General features: G+C 47.4%; 1 protein-coding gene across 1 annotated transcript in view; it reads left to right on the forward strand.

The window, feature by feature from the left end:
- The window catches only part of Rpn9 (regulatory particle non-ATPase 9), a 39,520-nt gene that overhangs the window by 6,095 nt on the left and 9,868 nt on the right, over positions 1-23,557 (forward strand). Inside the window, exons 3-9 of the mRNA XM_077672869.1 lie at positions 2,083-2,117; positions 3,441-3,496; positions 5,946-5,989; positions 7,904-7,990; positions 11,954-12,205; positions 17,478-17,603; positions 22,738-22,875. Of these exons, the coding sequence (XP_077528995.1) occupies positions 2,083-2,117; positions 3,441-3,496; positions 5,946-5,989; positions 7,904-7,990; positions 11,954-12,205; positions 17,478-17,603; positions 22,738-22,875 (738 nt within the window). The remainder of the gene's footprint in view (positions 1-2,082; positions 2,118-3,440; positions 3,497-5,945; positions 5,990-7,903; positions 7,991-11,953; positions 12,206-17,477; positions 17,604-22,737; positions 22,876-23,557) is intronic.

A 23,557-nucleotide genomic window follows, 5' to 3' on the forward strand; every position in this document is an offset into this window, starting at 1 on the left:
AGCACATCACTTCCAGTGAACCAAAATTTTCAATTAAGTGACTTCAAGTTATCGAACTGGGTTCCCAGTTCAAGTACAATTGAACTGGGAAAAAGCATGACAGCACCAAAATTCAAAAAATTTATTTGAGTGAGAACAGCGAAAGAAAAAAAATTGTTACATCGCTGAAAATTTTTTTTACAATGGGTTCAAGCAGCACACACACCGAACAGATACATCTGGCATAAAATATCCTCTGTTAACAGCAGCAGTAAATCAAGGTTCATCTTATGTTTGGATATCTTTTTCTCCCTATCTCTAAAACATTTATTTTCAGTACGAATTGAAAAAAATAATTTGTGCAATCTTGGTAAATCGGCTTCTTTGAAGCGCCATCTGCTGTACGTTTTGCAGCATGTTGCTGCAGTGGGTCACTTCTGGGCTGGTCAATAAATATTTATACGAGGGTCAAGACAGACAAGGCAGGCGCGATTTTCTAGGTTCCGTGTTGAACCCATTCCATGGTGTACTGATTGACGATTGGTCCAGCATGAGCATGTTGACAGGCAGGCGTACTGAAATGTTCGTCTTACACACGTTGTGCTCAGCATAGTTTGTAAGGTTTCATATCGCTCGCAGCGTTTTTCAGCAAACCGGTTAAATTTATTTTGGATGCTGTGTGTATTTACTACACTCTGGTACAAGTTAAGAATGGCAATAGCTCATGTGATGTACAGTTGAACCCCTTTATAAGAGACACTTACCGGGGAGCAGTTTGTGTCTCTTATACGAGATGTCTCTTATAAGCAGGGTACCATGTTTTCACTAACTGATCAGACCCTAGTTCAATGTGGGCACCGTATGAATAAAATAAGCTCAAAAGAACGCTACAGCATGTTGCAGAAGATTCATTCTAATTTATGTTTGGCCCCCAGAATTTATGAAACAGTTCTGAATCTTTGTGTGCTTTATGACTGTATTTACGCTGTTTTTTACAACCGATTCTACACTTTCCTTTCACTGTTTGTGGCAGATGAGTCGTAGATGTTGAGTTCACAAGCCTGATGAATAGCCAGAGTGCACAGCTTCTTCCGCTGTGTGCTCAGGCTATTCGTTACGCTTGCAGGATTCAACATCTACGATGCTTCTTGATTGGGAGCTACGTGAGTGGGAGAGCCCGCATGTGTGGTCGCGCTCCAATGGATGGCAGTAAGCTTCAACCACTTCTGTAAGTTGCATTTCCATTGGCAGGGCTTCTCATCGTCATTTCATAGCTGACTGAACCACTGTGTGTTTTCTGAAGTTATAATAAATAGCGACTGCAGGCGTCTGTCGTCCACCTGTGTTTCCAGAATGGAAGCAACTGTAATTAGTGACTGGTGGCACTGCATCTGAAGTTAAAATGTCTGTTACAAGCGAGATTATCGATTAAAGTCCAAGAATGACTTGTCCCTTATAACCAATCTTCTACATCCGATGTCTGTTATAAAAGAAGTCAATTTAATGGGAAAGATAGGGCAGCCAACCATGTGGGTGAATAGTCTCTTATACCCATTTGTCTCTTACATCCATGTCTCTTATAACGAGGTTCAACTGTATTGCTCCACTGAAACCATGCAACCGGATGTTAACGTGCTCGTACGTTTTTAAAGGCAACTAGGCTTAATGGGCGGTGTCTTTGGCTCTGTCTGATGTAGTTTGTCTGCTGTCACTGCAGTAACTTTGTTCACAAGTTTTGGCAACATTTCTCGCCGCATGGGGCCATAGCAAGGCCGAACGCACTGGGCTGAGCACGGCAGCATCGGCAAGACATTGCTGTAGCAACATTATCGCCTGGCTTACGAGGACTTTATTTGAGTGGTCTGTGTTCCCTATGGTCAGTGATGGATTGAAAAGAGAAGGAACCAGTTGAACCTGATGCTGCTGGTATTCTCGCTGAAATGCATGCATAAATGCTCCGTGATACTCTTTCAAGGAACATTGAAGTTTGGCTGAGAGTCTTGTGGATGTTCTTGTCAAGGGTGCTTAGTATTGTAGTCGCGCAGACTCTGCATTGCTTGGCTAATGGAGCGCTTGTTTTTTTTCTTTTTTCCCCTTCCACAGCTGTACGAGAATTTCATTTCAGACTTCGAGAACAAGTGAGTGGCTGCTTTGAAAGCTCAGTTTTTGGACAGTAGTATTGTTGAGTAGGTCTTGTTTTTTATTTTTCAAATTTGGGGGGGTTTCGCATGCCGAAGCTTCTCCTGGTCGATGCCTTGGTATGCCGTAGTACGACATTAGGGTTTATTTTCGATCCCCTAGAAATCTTTGACTGGAAACACAGGTGCTGCTGCGCTACAAAGTGTCACAAAGTGTCAGCGAATTTTAGTGAGTGGGGGTACTGGACAGGGCGTATTGCTTAACTTTCTGCAAGCCGTGAATAAACAAGTTTCTTTTTGTGCAGGTTTCTGTAAATTAATTTCTGTGCAAGGGCGGCTGTGCTGAAACTGTAAGATGACGTACCAAAACGAAGCAATATAAATGCACTTGGAATATAATTGTTAATGCAAAGTAACAGGGTTTAGGCAGAGAATATAAGTTGCCAAATGCAAAGGTTCTTCTGTACCTTTGAGGAAAAATTACAAAGGTGACCTCATATCCAGTTTAAAAAGAACATTCAAGATAATTTGTAAGTGTACATGTTTCCACATGTATTAGGAAGGAGGTCAACAAAAATTGATGCTGTGGCTTAAAGTTTTGTTGTACAGAGAAGATTCCTTTAATGCACATTACCCTATGAAAAATATTAAGTTCCCTGGCAGGCAGGCAGCATCAAATGCGGCCCAAAGGATGTTGACTGCTTCGAAAATATTTAAATAACTAAAGTTTGTTTAATTGGGGAAACGGAGCCAAATCAGCTCCTGAGGAAAATGGAGCAAAGCCAGTCAAATGTCAAAGGTTTGAACTGATTGATCAGCTACTTGGGATTCTGGCCATCGTTGTACACTGGGACTGCTGCTGAAGTCCTTCAATCATACATCGTCGACAGAGTTACAAATGGGGTTTTAGGGTGTCTTGGCATAGCTAAAGTTCGAAAGTTCCAAGCAATGCCCAGCTTTGTCCAGTAGCAGGGCAGCTGAAGAATGCTTGTGTACTCCTCCTCCTAAAAAAAACCCCAAAAAACACTGGTTTATTTTAGTCTTTTATTTCTACAGTTTGTCTCTCCTATTGATATGAACACTCTTTTCTCTGTTTTTGCTGCACTTGACGTACTTTCGCTACCATTAGGCCTATCAAAGCTGAGCCAAATGTAAAGCTATAGGCAATTTGATCATCACTCAATCCATAATTGCCATACAGGCAGGCAATTATAGCCGCAGTTTTCTCTACAAAAGAAAAAGCTTTCAACACCACCTTGAGCGCTTCATAAGGTGGAATGGCTGTGACTTATGAATTGACAATTGGATTGACTTGGCTCGCAGGATGAAGCCGCTGTCGCTGGTGCAGATTGCTTCCAAAGTGGCTGACCGCATCCCAGGTATGTTGGGCATTGTCATAAACTTTGTTTCTTTCTTTTTTTTTCTTTTTTTTTCTTCCAATCCATGTCTGTGTTTCTTTCCCATTTCTTCTTTTGAAGCGAAGCTGTTATACGCTAGGTTCTGACCAAAACTGCATGTGACGGCAGGGTGTGTTGAGAACAGTTGCATAGACAAGGCTGAGTCTTGCGGTCAAGCCAACTTTCTGGTGGATGCTCCGTAGCTCCTAATTTAATGTGTGTGGGTATCTCGAAAAAAATTCATACTGAAATTGGCTGCTAAACCAACTGTATTATTACGCCAAGTTTTATTTACTTGTCACAGTTAGTCAGTTTGTACTGGCGTAGCTAATGTTACAGAATCGCCGTCTGCTGTCGATGCATGGCCCTCTATGGAGAAAGCACGGTTACCAAAAAATGGCAGGTTTTTTCGGATAATATCCCAAAGCCAACTATATGACAATTGGCACTAAGTCGTTTTGAGGTTACACCGAGTTTCATCTAGTGTTTTTAGATATGTAGTTCAGAGTAAAGGTATACATATTGTGGAATTACCGTCTGCTCTCAATACATAGGCTTCTACGGGAGGGCAGTCAAAACTCTGGTCCTTGCAAGTTTTATTCATGTGGTTCACCAGGGGTTCACGTTCACTCAGAAATTACAAAGAAATGTGTTTTATTTTGTGCGCTCCGTTGACTGTGCCCAGATCCGCTGGTCATCCTTCTTCACAGAGTCGAGGGGTGTTTTTTTTATATATATATATATATATGATGAAAAAATGCATTGCTTGAGCAAGCACTGCACGGTACAGATTGTGTAAGTTCACCATGTCAGTATCTCCACAGCAGATTGAAGCTTAAAGGGGGTAACAGTGTGAAGGAAATGCTGCAAAGATTGTGTACCTAGCTGCCTCATACTCGTCCTTTGATCGGTAGGCCTTCCAAAGCGGCCATTCAAAATTTTGCCAACGGCCATGTTTCGCCACAGGCCTCCAAAATTCTCCGACGCCACCCACCTGACTCCCCGGTAGAAATTGTCTGGGCTCCGGCGCACGCTGGCCTCGCTGGTAATGAGGCTGCCCACAATACAGCTCGAGGGCTCACAATCCGAGCCGGGGCCAGCCTCGAACCCTATCACGGGGCCAGATCCGCCAGAGATAGACTCCTTATGTTCAAAGAAATAACCGCTCATTACCGCCTCGACCGCCGTAGGTACCCCCCGGCTCACGCCAACCGTAGTAATTCGGAAGAACACACATGGCGTCTCCTTCAGACGAACACGTTCCCTAATCCCGCTATACTTCACCGATTCCACCCGTCATTGTAGCCTTCCCCAGAATGCCTTGCATGTGGCGCTCTCACTACCCTTCCCCACATCTTCTGCGGGTGCCCGAAAGATCTCTTTCCCCTAATTTCGTCTGATGAGCAGTGGGAGGAGGCGCTAGGGAGCTCAGATCTAGAGGTACAAACCTCCTTGGTCACCAGAGCTGCCGATGTTGCCACCCAGCACAAGCCGGCGGCCACAACCACCCCCTGAGCCACATAAAGCTCAATAAAAATGTTTTCTCTCTCTCTCTCTCGGTAGGCCTAGCTTGTAGGAGCGTGAAGAAAGATTTGGTGCAAGTGTTTGCAAGTTCCTCCCAATGACAAAGAAAAGAAAGCCAATAGTGGCTATTGTAATGTCGGTGAACATTTGAATGGGCTGAAATGGGGCTTCCAGTCACTTTGCACGCATTGTCAGTTATATGGTAGGGGCCATTCAATTTTTTTTTTCCCTGAGCTTTACGCATAAACTATGGTTGTAGGTTACATAGGGGAATACGAGGTTACATTGGGTTAGCTACAGAGCGCAGCCAGGTCTAAAATATAAAAACATTGACGTGTCTCTTTATAACAAAAAGCTCTTGTGTAAAAAAGTGTGTGCAAAACCATTTTTCCAATTTCAGAAAAAAAAAATTCAGGCCTTTGAGTGTCTCAGCTTCACTTAACATTTCCTTTTTTTATTTTTTTTGCTCATTCGAAATTTCCTAAATGAAATTCCTGCATGAATAAAAGAAAGCAGATTTTTTTTGGGAAGGGGGGGGGGGAATAGCACAAGTCAGGAAGTAATCTCTGACCAATCAATTGCTCCTCACCAATGCAGTCAAGAAAAATTGCATTTACAGGACCGTAGGTGCTCAAACAGCATTTCCTCGAAAGGATCCTTGACAGCAATGGCTGGTACTATTGGTTCTGGCTTAAAGCTGGCTATCTGTCCATTTGCCCTTAAAAAAAGGCGTGTTTCTTATTTTTCTTTGTAGCCTTTGTTCCTTTCCTTTATTTGAAGCGGACTTCTGGTATCTTGAGCTGAGAGTGGTAAATGTCTGGTGCACTTTGCCTGAGCTCACAGCACAGTTAATTCTGAGGGGGAAGAGGTTGGAAGAAGAGAGGTGAACTGTTAAACTTCCTTGCAGGTGTGACAGAGCGGATCGAGTTTGTCACCAAGACCAAAGAGAAGGTGGGGGTCTCTCTTTTTCTTTTTTGCCGATTGCGCGGTTTTCCTGGCGTTGCAAGGGGATGCACTGCCCACTAAATCCCACCGCCTTGCGGGGCCTTTCCTGATCGCTGGGCATTCAGCGCCGGGGTTCATTGCGGAATTTGTATGCATGCTGATATGGGCTCCCATAAGACGCAAGCTTTGTGGTGATGATGCGAAGTGAAATCTATTGGATATTTTAATGTCTAGAGAAGGTCAAAGTCACATGGGTTTGCTGATAACAGATGTTCAACGGGAACAGGTTACTGAGTGGGGCCAGAAAGTTGTGGCAATTGCATAGCTGCCAGGTTTCCGAATTATCCGGTACACTCCCTAATTTTGATGGTTTTGTACAATTCTTTTGATGGTTTTGTACAATTGTACGAGGAGAACAAAAATCTTCCGAAAATCTACCCGTGTTTTGCTAAATCTTTCTCCAAGTATGGCCACATTGCGCCGGAGCTACCTGACAATGCAGTGCAATCCTACGCTACCTGACATCGTTATCAGCGAAGAGAATAAAAAGCGTAGTCGGCCGTGCGCAGAGATTGAACTGGTCAGCACCGTAGCAGCGTTGAATGCGAGAGGCAGTTCAGCAGAGCAGAAAAAATCGCACCCTGTTCACGTTCTTTTGGTGAAGTGTTGCAGAGGCGAACAATAGAGAATTGTAGCAGTCCGTCTGTTTCATCCTTTACGTAGTTACCGTGTTGGCCTCGACCCGACTGTGCCTGCGCGCACGGGGAGGGCGATGAGGCGCACCCCACCCTGATGAATGTGCGGACATGGCGGGGGCCGGCCAGCAAAACTAATCCCCCTACCGGTACGAATGTACAAGTGCCCAGAATGGGTCCTGATCAACAGGGTAACTGCGTACAACACGGAGCGTACGGAGTGCTAAAACTCTCTACTGTTAGCCTCTACAGTAATTCCCAAGACTTTTTGAAAAGGGCGACGTCAGCCGTGTTGGAAGATTTAGCAAGTGACCAGTCATGGAGGTTGTTCGTAATTTGGAGGACACAGTTCGGCACCTGCTCTGTTGTAACTAAGTTAAAAATGCATTTAAAGTATTCCATTGTGTTACTTGTGATCCTCCCTGCCAGATTTCCCTAATGCCATCGCGGCGAACCTGGCAGGTGTGCAATTGTGAGAGGTCAGAGGCATGATTATAGGGGTCATGAAGTAAACGCTGCAAATGCTACGTGTATATGTCTAGGGTAAAACACCGCACCATGAAAACTTGGGGCAGGTGGTCAGTGTTATTAACCTGGTACTGATTGAGTTGGACAGGGGCAGGCATGTCAGCTTGTGATTTGAAATTACAGTAAAGCCTCGTTACAAGAGACACTGTTACAAGAGACACTTGGTTATAAGAGACATTTGAATGAAGGCAGTTTGGTTGGTTTTCCCATGTTCACCATGTTAGCAACATTGCATACAAGAGACCTCGGTTACAAGAGACACGTTTTTGGTACCCTTGAGTGTCTCTTGTAACTATGTTTTACTGTATTAATTTCAAAGGCCTAGTTTATACTCAATGCTATTAGAATTTAGCTTACAGCTACAAGTTGAACTGTGGAGTGCAGACCACTTAGAACATTGGTGTTGCTTTGTTTGGTGTCACCACGCCTTTTCAATGGAATGTAGTCTGCTCATAATGGATGCAGCTATGGAGGGCTATCGGCTGCAACAGAATAAATTTTGGGTAAAGCTTGTTTGGCCAAAAAAGGCAAAAATAAAAGATTCTGCATCGGGCAGTGCTGTACCTATTCTCTTTGTAAGCAAAACTTCTGGTGAACGGAACGTATTTTCCTGGTCTCTTTAGCTTGCGTTTAATGCGATCCTGCCGTAGTGCATGTCAGGGCCTGTGGTGATGTGTGTGGCTTGCTTACTGTGCAGGTGAAGGCAGATCCCGAAGCAGTGGTCCTGTGCAACGTCCTGTATGGCCAACACAAACTGGCCGTCCCCGACCTGGCTGATGTCAAGGTGGGTTTTTATAGCACAGCTCTTATGCGGCCGCTCCTGTGGTTTCGTGGCATCTCTCATTGTCATCCCTCGATATGACCGAGCAAACGAGGAGGACACCGTAAAGATAGTGAGGGGGAAAGCGGATGAGGAAAGTGTGGCAAAAGTGTGAGGAAAATGTACAAACAGGCAAAAGTGTAAGGAAAAAAGTGTGGAAAAAAAACGCAGAAGTGCGAGGGTGCCACGCAAGGCAGGCTCCACGGCAGCGGCCCACATGAATTGGCACCAGAGCAGCACACACCATCGTGTGTCAGCAAATAATGCGATCACTAAAGCATGCAGCCAGTGCCTCTACTGATACCATGTATGGAAACAAAGCACTCAATTACAGAAGGCCTGTCTGCCCTTCTCTCATGCAGCGCTTTGTTTCCATATATGGTAACACCGCGCCCACTCGCCTTGCTGCCTCCCGTGATGTCACGATTTGCATGACAGCAACACCGCACTACGTTCCGTTTGCAGTGGCGGATGTTAAATGTCCCGCACGAGAGGGGTTGTCCACGCCAGCCACACCACTCATGGCATATTCTTTCTAATATAAACTGTCTGCCTTTATAATCACAAGAGAGCATAGTCTCAGCCAGTTCTTTCTGAGCAATGGTCAGGGAAAATGGCTGTGCTCAAATTTCACATGAGGGAGTATCGTAATTGTCATCCTTTTTTGTTTTGTTCTGTTTTCAGTTTCCTGTTCATTCTTTAAAGGAGTACTGACACCAATTTTCGACATAAATGTTATTGCACAGTTTGCTTCCTTTGCTCAACAGAATACCCTGGCTGAAATATGAGCGGCCTGTGACGCGAAGAACATACTTTAGTGGGATCTCATTTATCGCGCCGACGGAACAGCACGCGGAGCGGCACTCAGCAAATGGACATCAGTGGGACATCATCCCGTGGTAGCCAAAAGAAGTGACGCAGACACTGCTCGTCAAAAACTCGTGACGTCACTTCACTTGCGCGGCCTCGCGAGCAGCGACTGGGCGCTGGTGCATTCACAATCGGGTGCACGTAGCCAGAGCTACAGGCATAACCGCTACCCAGAAAGGCACTGTTGGCGAAAATAAAGTTCCACACACGGGAAAGGAAGCAATAATATAGCCCGGAATCGCAGAAAGGCACTGTTGGCAAAAATAAAGTTCCACACACGGGAAAGGAAGCGATAATACAGCCCGAAATCACAATAGAAGTCGCCATCAGGACTTTTATTGAAACCGGTCATCGAATTTCCGCCGCAATGGTAGGCCTAGCACCTTCAGACAGCTCAGCCTTTCAGCTCTGGCAGCAGCACGGTCGAAACAACACCCCCACTGGCCTCCGCAGTGTTTTGACGTCCGCACAAAGCAGTGAGGTCATGCCGGGAGGATTCTGTCATATGCGCCTTTCGGGCTGAAAGCGCGGGAAATTGAAACGAACGATTTTCAGGCCGTCCACCGTAATTAATTATCGCGCGCTGAAGTATTTAAAGTGCTGTGTCTGGTTCGCCATACCATTAAGCATAGATAAAAGCAATAAAAATGTATCATAATAATGGAATAAGAGCTCTTGGTGCCAGGTAGCCCATGTTCACTTTGTGGCAACTGGTCTTGGTGGCAACTTGGTGGCAACTGGTCTGCGTTCTGTGAATTGGCCCCATGTACGAGCTTACCTGAATTGTGGCATTACTCCAAGGCTCTTGTGGAAACTGGCTGATGTTCTGCAACTAACCAAAATTGTACAAACTCTTCCCGATTCTACAGTTGCTCTTAATAAGAGCCATCTGTGGCCACTGGCTTATGCTTTGCGAACTAGCCCAAATTGCGCTGAATTATAGCCCTTTGGGGTGACTGATGCATGTTCTGTCAACTAGTGCAAATTGTATTAAATTGTGAATTTGACATAGTTCTAAATAAACCCTCCCTTTTAGCAACTAGCCAACATTCTACCAGCTAGCCCAAATTGCTCTAAACAAAGGCATGTTGTGGCAACTGCCCTATGTTCTGCCATCTAGCCCAAATTGGCGGTAGTAAATGCTCTTTGTGGCAGCCAGCCCATGCTCTACAAAATAGCCCTATGTCTAGCAACGTGTCCATGTTGTGCCATCATTTTAAATAAAAGCCCTTTGTAGCACTAGCCTGTGATCTACAATCTAGCTCACATTGACGAACTAGCCCAAATTTCGATGTTGCTGTAAACAAGAGGCCTTTGGGGCAACTAGCCGATGCTGAGCAATCAAGCCCACATTGTACCAAGTAGCCTAAATTTCTGCCATTGCTCCAATTAAGCCCTTCGTGGCAGCTGGCCCACATTCTTCCTACTAGCCCAAATTGTACCAATGGGCTTATTTTATATCAGCTATCTGTGACATATTTCCTACGTATCAAATTCTAATGTTGCTCTAACAAGCAGTTTGTAGCAACTGGCCCATGTTCTACCAACTAGCCCTTGCAACTAGCCCTTGTTCTATCAATAGCAGGAATGATAACCATCTGGCTGGAATTCTAACACTACTCTAATAAGAGCCCTTGGTGGCAACCAACTGGCCCATGTTGTACTTCCTATGAAAGCTTGTCGTAGCAACAGCCTGATGATCACCAACTGGCCCAAATTGCTGTAAATAATAGCTTTTGTGGCAACTGACTGACTGGCTCGAATAGTACCAACTTGCCCACATTGCACTAAATAAAACCCCTTTATGGCAGCTGGCTCGTGTGCTACCTCCTAGCCTGTATCGTATTAACCCTTTAATGCCGGTCGTCGCGAATTCGCAACATACTGAATAAAGCTGGCCAACCAACTCGTGAAACCTTTGCTGCCTTCAGCGGCGGCTGTGATGTGTTTGCGGCAAAGAGGTGGTGGTTGCGCTCCAGACAGGTAGCGCCATCTCGTATAAGGTGTTGAAAATAAACTCAGTATGTCCATAGGTTGGCAGACTGCGCGCGCCACGTGCGACAGCTCTCACTTCTTCGTCGTTTTCTGTCTAACCATAATGAGTACAAGGTCCTCCAATTTTTCTTCTATTTGCACACATTCAGGAGACTGCCCATGAGGTGTTACATTGTCGAAAAATGCTTTTTTTGTTGCATGCTTCTTGCTTTCGTGGTATGTCGCGAATTCGCGACACTCGGCAATTTAGGCAGTTTGCGGGGAGTGCAGGTATGATGGGTTTTTTTTATTTTATGGCAGAGGATGGATGTTAGATCGTTGTATGGAAGAAAAGGGCTTCGCACACGCCTGCCACCTGAGGATAACAGTGATGATAGCTGACTTAGTGACAGTGATTACGACGATGTTGACTACGATCCTCATGCACAAGCACGAGCTGCACCCTTGGGAAAGCCTCCGTCAAAGCAGTGAAGATGAAAACGGTGATGTGGTGCCTTTGCCAGCTGCCTCTGCCAAGCAGACAGTGAAGTGAAAAAACATACTGTCAAGAACAGCGGGAAATCCCATCCTGGAATACCACTCTTCCTGAAAGAGACACTGTGCGAGCACCTACTGAATATTTCAAAGGGTTTTTTGATGACAGCTTAATGCATCAAATCGTACAGCAGACCAATCTTTTTGCAACACAAAAACGCAAAGAAAGGGATGGCTCAAGTAGGCGATAAGGACTAAGTAGGCGATAAATTTGCATTCCAGATATTGGCCTAAGTGCCTGTTGTCGCGAATTTGCGACGAACCTAAAATTTGGCGATTAAGTTGCATCCCAGATAATACAACTGTGGAATGTAATCACGGTGTCTGTTTAAAGCCGAAACACGAAAAACGAAATTTTTTTGCGGCCTATTTCATAATACCGGCATTAAGGGGTTAACTGCCCCAAATTCTAACATTGCTTTAAATAAGTGCTTTGTGGCAACTGGCCCATGTGCAGACTAGCCCCAGCTAGCCCTCACTGTACTACCAACCGTACCCCCCCTCCTTTCCTTTGCTCCCCGTCTTCAGAAGGTGCTGGAGGAGACGGAGCCCCTGGTGGAGGCCCTTCCCGGGGTGACGGAGGTGCACGGCCGCTACTACCAGCTGTGCAGCGACTACCACCAGCTGATGGGCGACCACCAGGGCTACTACCGGGACGCCCTGCGCTTCCTCGGCTGCACCCCGCTGGCCAGCATCCCGGACAAGGAGCGGCGCCAGCGCGCCTTCGCCCTCTGCCTCGCCGCCCTGCTCGGCGAGAACGTCTACAACTTCGGCGAGCTGGTGGGTTGATCTGGAAATTATTTGCCTGATTGATTGGTTGGGGGGTTTAACGCGCTGAAGCGGCACCCACACCATGAGGTGCACCATAGGGTATGTCCCTTCGTCAATTTTCGCCATCTGGCAATCTTTAACTTGTGCCGAAATCTCAGCACACGGGCATTTGTGCTTTTTGCCTTCATCATAAAAGCAGCCACCACAGCCGGGATGGAACCCTCATTCTTGGGCTCAGCAGCACAACGCCATAGCCACTGAGCCACCGTTATGCTTTCTGAAAATTAGTTAAAGTGAAAATGGTTATCACCAAAGAGCTTGGCAGGCTGATTTGAGGGACCATTGGCTCAATGTGTCTTTACAGGCTGGCTGCTGAGTTTCAAGTGGAGCTATGGAGCAAGAATATGTATAGATGGTATTCACTGAAAAGTTTAGCTGTCAATTTCTTTGCTTGGCAACACTAGAAAAGGCCATGTTGGTGCCCGCGCCTCGCAAAAAAAAAAAAAGAAAAGCACCGGCGTGCATTGTCTGCCCAGTTTCAACACGATTCTCAATGGTGGTGTCAACAGAGATGTTATTAATCACACTCATGTTAAAGTTTAGGCATTACTTTGCGTCCGGTGGGGGACAGTTTGGAACACAAAACACAAGTCGTGCGCTTAGTACGGACAAGTAGCGCCATCTCGTGGAGCCCGACGTAACCAGTGTCGGCGCACACACTTGGTTGCCCGCATGCATGCCACACCAGTGAATACAACCTATAGGAGGCGAAACAGCCATTTGCAGCATGCGAGCGACAAGATAATGTCACAATGAAAGGCAATGCAGACTACGAAGCTTTGTAGCTGTAATAGGGAAGGAGAAGGCAGTGGCAACAATTCATTCCGGGGGCTGTACAGAGAAATGCCAATTGCGGTGACCTGCGCAGTTTCTTCCCCCACTACAAATACAGCTAGCTCAACGTAGGCCAACTAGCGTTTGTGACGTTATCTGGCTGCTCAACGTAGGCCAACTAGCGTTTGTGACGTTATCTGGCTGCCTTAGGAAGCGCCGTTTCCCCCCCCTGTCCTGTTCTTAATCCATGAGTGCAGCACAGCTTGCGCCCATTCTTTGGCTTGGGAAATTTCTCTCGCACTGCGGTTGCTCAAAGCGGAGTCCCTTTCGCGGCACACTTGTAGTACTCCAGTTTTGAGTTTTGATGTGCTTTGCATGGGCCTTTCGTTGTAGTGATTTGATACAGGAAGGCTGGGTGTTGTAGCAGGAGAGTCGTCAAAAACGGGCTAGTATCGAGCTTTAATGGGTGAGAGTGCAGGTTGCACTGTCAGGGGAGTCTAACCGGAGTAATTTTTCTAAAAGAAAAAGCCTGTGACGTACTCTGGGATGAAAAAAGTTGCTCTCTGATGAGGCAGTTTCCAAGCAGGACTGATGAGACAAAAAAAGAACTAAGGTGAAATTAAGGCTGTTTTTTTCAGATGTGCACAAATTACAAGCTTTATCTTTCGAGACACTCGCAATCTTGCGTAGTGTCAAGGCACAGTAGAATCCTAGGTGCCGAGTTCTCCAGGAATGCTTTTGCACTGTATTATGGCAGCAAGGACGGAGTTAAAGTTTGGCTGCAGTGTCAGGCAGCTCTCATCATAGATGGTGTAGTGCATGCTTGCAAATTTCTGAGGGAGGCCCCATGTGAGCTTACAGGTTGATGAGATGGGAGAGACAGCCCCTACCCCCACCCCCTCGCAACACCATCAGCTTTCCCATAATTGTTAGTACTAAACTCACGTGGACGCAAGTGTCTGGGCCCGCAAGAGAACTTCGACGACCTTTCCTTTTAGTCTGGGATGTGTTGGAAAAGGATGGTACAACCCCGTTCGGTTTCGTGGGGGCCGCTCACTCTTTTGGATGGCTGTGTGCAGTAAGAAGTTGCCCTGGTACATTTTTTTAGCTGATTTTGGAATGACAATCGCAGGCCTCCCCTGTTGTTTGCCAAATAGTTTTAATGACGAAAAGTCCCTCTTCGCATTCACCCTGAAGGCAGCCATAAACTGTGAAAAGGAAGGTCGTCATCGTGAATAGATGTCGACTGTCCCTTGGATAAACTTACCTCTGGTCTAATGATGGTATTGTGGTAACTTGTTGATTGTTCCAAGCGAACCAGGAGGTGGTGCGCGATGCATGCAAGAAGGGGCCTGCTTGTACCCACAAGGGGCGACGGCATCTGTGATGAAAAAAGATTTCTCAGATTTGTCCCTTTCGCATCCATGTTAAAGTGTCCGTTTCTTTGAGTCAGCTTTGATTGGCTGAAGGAAGGCGACCAGATGTGACGTGGCACGTCCATTTGGTCAGAAGCCTTGCTAGTGCAAGTACCATATTAAAAGCGAACTGCACTGAAAATTTAAACCTCTTGAAAACCCTATTTCCGTATAGGGTGCTTAAAAAGAAAGCAACATGCAAAATACAACAGCTGAAATACGCACGTGAACGATGCAACCGGCCAGCAAAAATCGGCGATTTTGAAACAGAAACCGAGCAGAGTGCGGCCGTTGCAGTGACGTTGTAGCCGTCCAGAGAGTGGCCAAACGGTCACCACCTCGGGCGAAAGTCTGCGCGCAAGCTCTACGCGCGCATGGGGCAGCAAATGGGGAAGCGTGCGCAGCAGAGCTTGACCAGTTCTCCAGCTGCGTGGCTGGCCAGAGGAAGAACCCCCCGTTGGCTGGAACATCACAGGCGCGTCATGGCTGTTTACGCGATCCGCCGGCAGGTGCAGCGTGGTCTGTGGCGGAGCTTTTTTAGACGCTTCTGACTGATTAAAAAGGCATTTCACGGGGCTACCACTTGTGTCCCAGCTGATTTGGGGGTACTCACTACGCATTAAAAATAAATTTGGTTGAGATGAAATTTGAGTGCTGTTGGCCTTTAACTCAAATCTAACAGGATCTTGATTCTACATGCACGTGGTTTTTGCAACCAGGAAATACAGAAATCGTCAAAGTTCTGTGCACAGGACAAGCTATTTATGGGTGTGAGGGTTTCATTTGTTATTGTGCTACGATGACCTTTCCAGCTTGAACTGGGAAAGAAAAAAAAACTTTAAAAAATGTTCAGCAAAACACTGCCACTCAGCCGCAATCCTCTGCAGATGGGCACACACTGTATCTGCAAAAAAAGGGGAAAGTGTGGGCATGATATTTATAAAGTGGCACTTGCTATCTGCTAGAGCTTCTTTCATACAAGATGCACTCGCAAAGCCGTGCGCAGCCCATCACACTGGCTGCATGTGACCTTTGTGCCCTCGGAAAATAACCCACCGGGAGGCAACAGTTACCTCCTGCTTTCGCATCGTTTTTTGTGTGCGTGTGTGTTCATGTGTGAAAAGATAAACCTCGGTTAGATTTTTTTTATATATATACATTTTTCCCAGCAATCCAATCTGATGTTTTGCTTGCACAATTGTGCGATTTTGGTTGCCCAGCTATGTTGGTGATGATAAGAAAGTGCTACATCTTTTTCGGCTGCTACTCAATTCTAATGTGTGTGCCGTTTCGGAACATATTTGGGGGGGATGTGCGCGTTAGAATAAAAACAAAACATGGTGCGCCATTACTGAAAAGTGGCGCAAAGTGGACCTTTTCGAAAAGGGCACAACTCAGAATCTCCCCTCTGGTGTATCAGGGTGTCTAGCGACCGGGGAAACCGGGAAAACTGGGAAAAGTCAGGGAATTTCGCGCCACCGGGAAAAGTCAGGAAATTATCAGGGAATTTTTCAATCAAGTAGTACCAGTCAGGGAAAACCACTTCGGGGCCTGCCCACAGTTTGTGTTGGGGGCCCCCAAGAAGTTACCGAACGCAACACGTTCGGGCGCGACGAAAGCGTGAACCACATGAAACGTTTTCTGGTTTTTCTGCAAGCAAAAATGCGCCGCGCACGGGGCGCGCTGACGCTGCCGCGAAAACCACCTGCACGGTGCGTGACGAGCGGCAGGCGCCGGCAACATGGCGGCTGCACCGGTCGCGGAGTAGTGCGGTAGCTCCAACGACCACTTCTAACCGCTCTTTAAAATGCTACTCAAGGCACAAACGCATTTGCTTGGGCAGGAAAGGAGCCACCGCAGGCACGAAATCGTCGACGCGGCCGTGAAAATACTGCAGACGAATCGCGTGCAGAAACTCGCCGTGCGGCTCACGCAGCCCGCAGCTGGCTTAGGTTGCTGGTTGCACTTGCGCTGAGGGTCGATGTAAGTGGTGCCCAAATCGCACGCACAACGCGCTTTTTTTTTTCAGCGAATTTTAAAAGTCGGCGCTTTTTTGGAGCTAATCTTGAATGAACTTCTTTCTTATGACATCAGGAGCCAGAATTACCTAATCAAAAACGAACTTGACATGGTTTAGCGTGAACCGCGTGGGGCGTTTTCTGCTCGCGAAAATGCGCCGCGCACGTCGCAGCCGCTCTGACGCTGCCGCGGAACCGCCTGCACGCTGCACGGGGTGCTGCCGGCAGCGGAAACATGGCGGCGGCTTCGACCGCGAACTGGTGACGGGAGCTTGAGCGACCGCTTCTAAACGCTCTCTAAAATGCCACACAAGGCACGCACGAAGTTGCTTGTGAGGTAAAGGAGCTTATAATGTGGGCAAAAACGGTACTATAAAACATCATCCGCGCCCTAGTAAAAGCGCCCATGCAATACCTGCCGGGGTGGTAAGCCTAAACATCTCGAGAGCTTCGAAACTGCTGCCATGAGGCGTGCGGCTCTCCATTGGCGCAAGTCGGCAGGCTTCTCCCACTGCCTCGCGTGACGCATGTCATTTTCTGAGCGAGGCAGAGGCTGCCGCGCGCACGAATCGCGTGCAAAAACGCACCATGTGGTTCACGTTGCATGTTGAGCCATGACAATAAAAAAAAACAAAAGGTGCTCGCTGAAGCGCAACTTGCAGCTTCTATCCCGCAAGACGAAATAAACTCTCTGAAGCCGTAACAGAAGGCAAGCAAACCTCAAACTGAACAAACTGAAGTTAATGTGTTTTGTATATGCTTTTTATATGCTTCACGGACCATTTCCACAGAACGGCACCTGTTGTATAGGTGATTGAATTTCGTTTAAAATGGTCATGGAAAACATGGAAAAGTCAGGGAAATTAAATTAGGCAATTTGTTAGACACCCTGTGTATAACCCCTGCGTATAAAGCCCCAGTGTGATAGAGTGTGGGAGTCGTAGTGAGGGGTCTGTTCCTCCGTTGGTCTTCTTGCACCCCCCTTGTTCCTACCCCTCCCCTCTTGTGGTGCAGCTGGCCCACCCGATCCTGGAGAGCCTGCAGGGCACGGGGGAGCAGTGGTTGGTGGACCTGCTGGGGGCCTTCAACAGCGGATGCCTGGACAAGTACGAGGCCCTCCGGGGGGCCTGGTCGCAGCAGGTACGTCACCGCTGTGCCTTCCTCGCTTCCTTCCTGCTTTCTCAGTTGCACCCCTGTTTGATGGGCATGGCGGAAAGGGACCCTTAATATTCATCGATAGAGTCGTGATGCTGGAGGGAGCACTGTGCTCTCTGTGGCAGAATGGACAGCCGGGCTAGCTGGTAGCTGTTCATCTTGGTGCTCAAAGTGCTCACAACACAGGGATGAATGTTGTGAGCACTTTGAACACCAAGGTGGATTGCCTTGCTTGCTTAGCCATGTGGGGTCAGTGCCAACACAAACATGGAGAAAGGAAGCATATAAGCTTGCACTATGTACTATGGTTCAGCTTGTTTGAAGTTGCTATGAAGGCAGAATACAAATACAAGTTTGGTTCATTCACAAGACTGCTTTGACTTGAGAGCAGTGATGGCGACTTCATTGCAGACTTCAGACAAATAGTTGAGATATTGAGGAAGCAGAAGCTTGTTCCTCTTCACGGGAAAATGTCTCTTCGGCATCAGAGCGTGACTCTGTGTAGTATTGAGGCTTGTGTGAGTACCAGTGCAGAATGCATGTGTTGTGCTGGGTATCAGAAGGAATGCAGCAGTGCAGTCGAACCCTGCAATAACGAAACCGGTGCGGAAAGCCAAGAAATACACATTTGCGATAATTTCGTTGCTGCGAGAATGAAGCATGAACGACAAAAAAAGTCACCCACAGTCCGAATATTTATTTCCGAAAGTCGGTTATATGACTTCGCGAGCCTTACCTTGCAGCAACTTCACAGCAGAGCTTTTACATTACTGCAAATGGTTCATTGCTGGTTGCTGTTTTCAACACCTAAGAACAACCGAATCATGTCAAGTGCATACAAAACATCCTGTGGGTTTGGCCTTTCTGCGTGTTTTTCACCTTGGTCTTTGGCATTGAGCATGGAAGCGAAGTACAGCTTTCTGTGTTGATAAACTTTGCCAGAGAGTGGCACCTGATTGTTCCAATACCTTTCACTACCGTAAAGTTCCAAACGAACGAACGCCCACCCCGGAAACATTGCCCACTCCCCTTTAGGGGTGAAATATTCAATTTACTAAGAGACCCCTAAGTTCGCCCACCCCTGAAATCGATGGCTTTAGCGCTGATGAGTGAACAAAATAAATGCGGATCATTTATTCATGTGTTGATGCGATCACTCATTTGTTTTTTCCATACTTGAGCGGAAAGTTTGCCCATCTGGTATTCTTTCGTGATATCTCCGCAGTTTTGGTTGGCGGTGCGGCCACCTTTTTTTTATTTTTTCGCACCTGACCCAAAAGATCGGCCATCCCATATTTTTACCCCTTGATATCTCTGTACTTTGGGTGGGTGTTCTTCCTGAACTTTACGGTAAACCAAGTGAGAATCACTTTGTTGAAGTCTGAAAAAGCCACAGCCGTCACTGTTTTGTTTTGCGCTCAAGAATGGCAACCTTGCTTTTAAAAATGGTAGAGAGTGAGCTGCGTGCGGTTCTAAACTTGTCGGCGCTATCCTCCTTTCCTCTACTTGGGCAATGAAGGCTGCTTTATCTTGCAGCGATAAAAGCTCCCTTTTGAGCTGGCGGAGGCATCATATCGAGAGAAAACATGCCAATCACCACACACACAACAAACACACTTGTGCAGCTTAGTTGTAGGGCAGTAGCCGGCTAGCCTAGCCCAAGCCCCAAGCCAAGCCATGAGCCACCATGTGTCGCCTCCTGGTGGTGTCGCTGCAAGCTGCCTCTAAGGCCACCTCCTGCGTGATCTTTGTTCTGTTTTGTAAACAAATATGGCGGTAGCCATGCAAGCACGCTGAGGCATCAGTTTACGCAATTTGAGTCCATGAAAAATGCATATGGGCATGTTTTGGACACTGTTAGCCTCAAATGGGTAAATAAAATTCCAACCCTACTTGCACCGAATTTCTTTCCAAAAACATTTTGTTGCCGAGCAATATGAAATATGTGGGCTTCAATGGACGTCTGCCGGAAATCCAGAAATATTGTGTTGCTGCGGGAATTTTGCGTTCATGGGATTTTGTTATTGCGGGGTTTGACTGTATTTGCAAGTCTTCCCGTCATAGTTTTATCACTGTTGGGCCTCTATTGTAACAGATAGGATCATTCAAGTCGTCCGCGTTTCGGAGCAGATATGTGCGCCAATAACATTAATTTTGGAGCAGATGGCACGTTTGAGGGGGGACGCGGGGTAGAGCACTGCACGGGCCTGATTTTAAGGCCCGAGCCCGGCCCGGGCCCGCTTTGTGAAGCCTGAGCCCGACCCAGGCCCGTGACACTGAGCCCGGGCCCGGCGGGCCCGTTGTCTCAAGCCCAGGCCCGGCCCGGGCCCGGTCATTTATTTTTGAGCCTAGGGAGGGCCGCGTGTGTGTGACCAGGCCCGGTCTTAGACGCTGAAGAAAATTTGTTTATTATATTTGGACCAGTGTTTTCGTAGCAAGAAATCAGACGGAGCATCTAGTCTGTACAAGCACGTCCTGAATTGAAACGCAAAAAATAAGGGTTTAAAAGTGCACGTAGTTTAACTTACACCGTCTGCAATTCATGCCACATCAGCATAATAATAGCTCGTATTCTTAAACGAGAGGCACCATCACCTTTGATGACCAGACTCTTGCAAATTTCAAGGGGTTGTCTCGGTCACAAGTTGGTATTGCTGAGATTTCTTGCTCCCCATTTGAATCTATGAGTACGTGCGTGCGTTGAAATATTTTCCCTGCAGTGGTTGTTAAGCGGTGGCGCTTCTCTGGCACGCGAGTTTGATTTCCAGCCATGGCAGCCGCATTTAGGTTGGTTCGACATCGTAAAACACACGTACATAGACATAGGTGTACAGCTCCAGGGTGTCTTAATTCCTTCCCCGCCAGGGCATTCCTTCTAACTGTATCTTTGATATGTTATACACCCAAATATAAAACGTGTATGCAGTACATGAAATGTGATTAAAATTACAGTATAGGGACTATCAGACCTAGCAAAACATGTTTTTAAAACAATGTGTACAACTAACATCAAGATGCACGTAAAAGTAAACTCAGAATATTCAATTTTATGCTCTTTTCTATACTTTACGTTGGAGCTATTAATGGCCGGGGCTATGAATTCAAGCCTGGCCCGGGCCCGTGGCGTCGAGCCCGAGCCCGGCCCGGGCCCGTGGCACTGAGCCCGGGCCCGGCCCGTGCCCGCCAATAATCGACTTCGGGCGGCCTGGCCCGGCCGGGCCCGGGTTTTCGGGCCGGCCCGGGCCCGTGCAGTGCTCTAACGCGGGGATCAGATTGCAAAAAGTGACCAAAGAATAATTTTTTTAGAAGTCGCCTTTTCCCTCTGAAAACGTTTAGGAAGTCCCAAAGAAAAATAATTGTCAACTGAGGTGACTGTGATGAATGTTGGGCCGGACCGCATAGAGAGTCACGCGCCTGGACTACGCTTTCGCAAATGCACACACACCAACTATAATAACTGCATTGATGTACAGAGCCGGAATAGACACAACAGCTCACAGACGGACTGCACGCGGAAACACAAAGGTGCGGATGACGGCGGACAAAGTAATGAAGGGAGTCATACCATCACAGGCAGCAGACTCGGAGACGCACTTGTCTGGCTGGCCACAGGGCAGGTTACTGGAGTCGTGTCTCGCTGGACAACCACGTAACGGTGGCCGGTGGCTAGTGGCGGGCGTGAAGAGCTGAGGCCTGGTCCGCAGCGAGGCCTCGCTGCCCACGTACACGCCACCGGAACACCGCTCACTCCAACAGGCGCAACAGCTTCTGGTCGTCTCGTCAGCCGTCATCTCGTTGACAGCCCCGGCAGTGGCTCGGACGGGAGAGCCAGTGACGGTCCTCAGGCCTACACCGCGAGGGTGGCCGCCTTGCTGCCTCCGAGAACAAACAGCTTCCCCTTCTTTCTCGTGGGTCGCACCCATAGTATTTAGTAGATTGGCCGCTCTGGAATCGCTGCAGACACACCTCATCACAGTGACAAAATATTTCTGCAAACTGACAAAAACACAGCGATTTTCGGAGCAGTGTATCTCCGGAACGACACCACCGGGTGTCGCCATCTTGGTCTGGTTAGATCGGCTGACTCTTTTTAACTTCTGTTTTGTGGTCGGTCCTTTTGTCACTCACCCACAAATGCACATGACAGAAGAAGAAAGACAGTGAAACGAAGCACCCGATAGATTCAAACGCGTTATTGGTTATCCGGCCACGTTTGCTGAAACGGCTCTCCTGATTGGGCATCACCAAAACAACAACATGGGCGCAGGGCTGCCGCACATTTCACGTGCACTGCACTCCAAACATTTGGCATCACAGCACGTGTAATGCCTGTAGCTTTTTGTGGTTGTCAAAGGGTCATAGTGCAATACAGAAAGAGCCGCATTACAAGTAAGACCTAGTCGGCAAGGTCACAAGATGATGGAGTTAGCGTTCCACATGCGTATTTGCCTAAGTTAGGCTGCAGACGCACTATTCACAAGACTCTGTAGGTGGAGTCTAGGTGCATGTAATGCAGAATTAGTTGGTATGCTGTAACGTCCTGCAGTCTTGCTCCTGAGCAAATGTGTGGGTGGATCCCACTTTGAAATCATTTTGAATATGCTACAACAGGCCTGGCATAACATGTCCTGGGTTTGCTTTGTTGAGAACTTGGCAAATGAGAGTATTTCAGTGATGTTTTTAACCCTTGTTGATGTCTAAATTCAGGCAGAAATCATTTTCAGCTTGGTGGATAACACACATGCTAGGGAAAAATTGCTGTAATTTGGACTGAAAATTAAACAGTGTTGAACGCTTTAAACTAAGCCCTTCCTTCCTCTCTCCTGTGTAGTCTGCAGGTCTTTAAAATCCCGAAAAGACTGGGAAAAAAAAGCATTTGTGTCTCTATTCTTTGATTTCACATATGCGGATGATGTCATCTGGTGGATCATCAAAGGTAGTGATGCCACAGGGAAGAGCGTAGTAGAGAGGAGGAACCCCTGCGGCACACCTCACCAATGCTAATCGTCCCCTCCCCTCCGGTTATGTAACTCTTGATAGTGGTGGATCGTGGTAGTCTATAATAGGCCAGGGGAGTGAGAGGACAGTGTGTCCATGCCCCCTGCCCCTGACTGTCCAGGCTGACCTGGCGGCCAAGGAGCTCGTCTTGAGGCAGAAGATGTGCCTGCTGTGCCTGATGGAGATGGCCTTCCAGCAGCCGGCCAAGCGCCTCTCCTTCCAGGACATCGCCACCCAGACGCGGCTGCCCCTCAACGAGGTACGTGGGTTAGGGGGGAGCATTGAACCGTATGTTTCTCTTGTTGCTGGAGATCTCCATTGGAGTGTCAATGAGTCTGGGTTCAAAGCATCTTTTGGAGACGTGCTAGTATCGGAACTTGGGGGACCGGAGTCCTCTCTTTCCCATTTCTTTTAAGCCCTGATCTCTTTCATCTTTTAGGCGTGAAGCCCCTTAGGGGTGGGGCTGTTGGCGTCTCCTGTCGTAATCGTCGTTGTAATCGTCATCTCATGTAGTTAAGTAATGAAACACTGGGAAACTCGTTTGTGCCTCGTGCTAGAGAGCTTCCTGCGTGCTTCAAAGACGCAAGACTTTTATAGCACGGGTGTATACTCCTACCCCCCAACGGTTTCATCTCCGTTGGCAAAAACGCCAAAGTGCCAAGAATACACTTATACACTGCATGCTTCTGGCATGATCCTCTGGTTTCATGTTAGTAGAGATAGCCTGGGATTTTTAGGATAGAGCTACAGCAGCAAGGAGTGTAACTGCACAAATAAGGTGGGTGGTGTGATCAGTAGGCATGTATAAAGGCGTGTAATTTGATGCGTGGTACCATTTAGTGAGGATCATGATGTGGTTGTTTGGGGCCCCTTGTTGTGCGCACGAGATGCAGCGGGTACTGGGATAGCTTTGCGCATCAAAAGTGATGAGTTGGCTGGTT

The sequence above is a fragment of the Haemaphysalis longicornis genome, unplaced genomic scaffold (genome assembly GCF_048455015.1).
Source record: "Haemaphysalis longicornis isolate Haplotype H1 unplaced genomic scaffold, Haemaphysalis longicornis Haplotype H1 scaffold_6, whole genome shotgun sequence".
NCBI lineage: Eukaryota > Metazoa > Arthropoda > Arachnida > Ixodida > Ixodidae > Haemaphysalis > Haemaphysalis longicornis.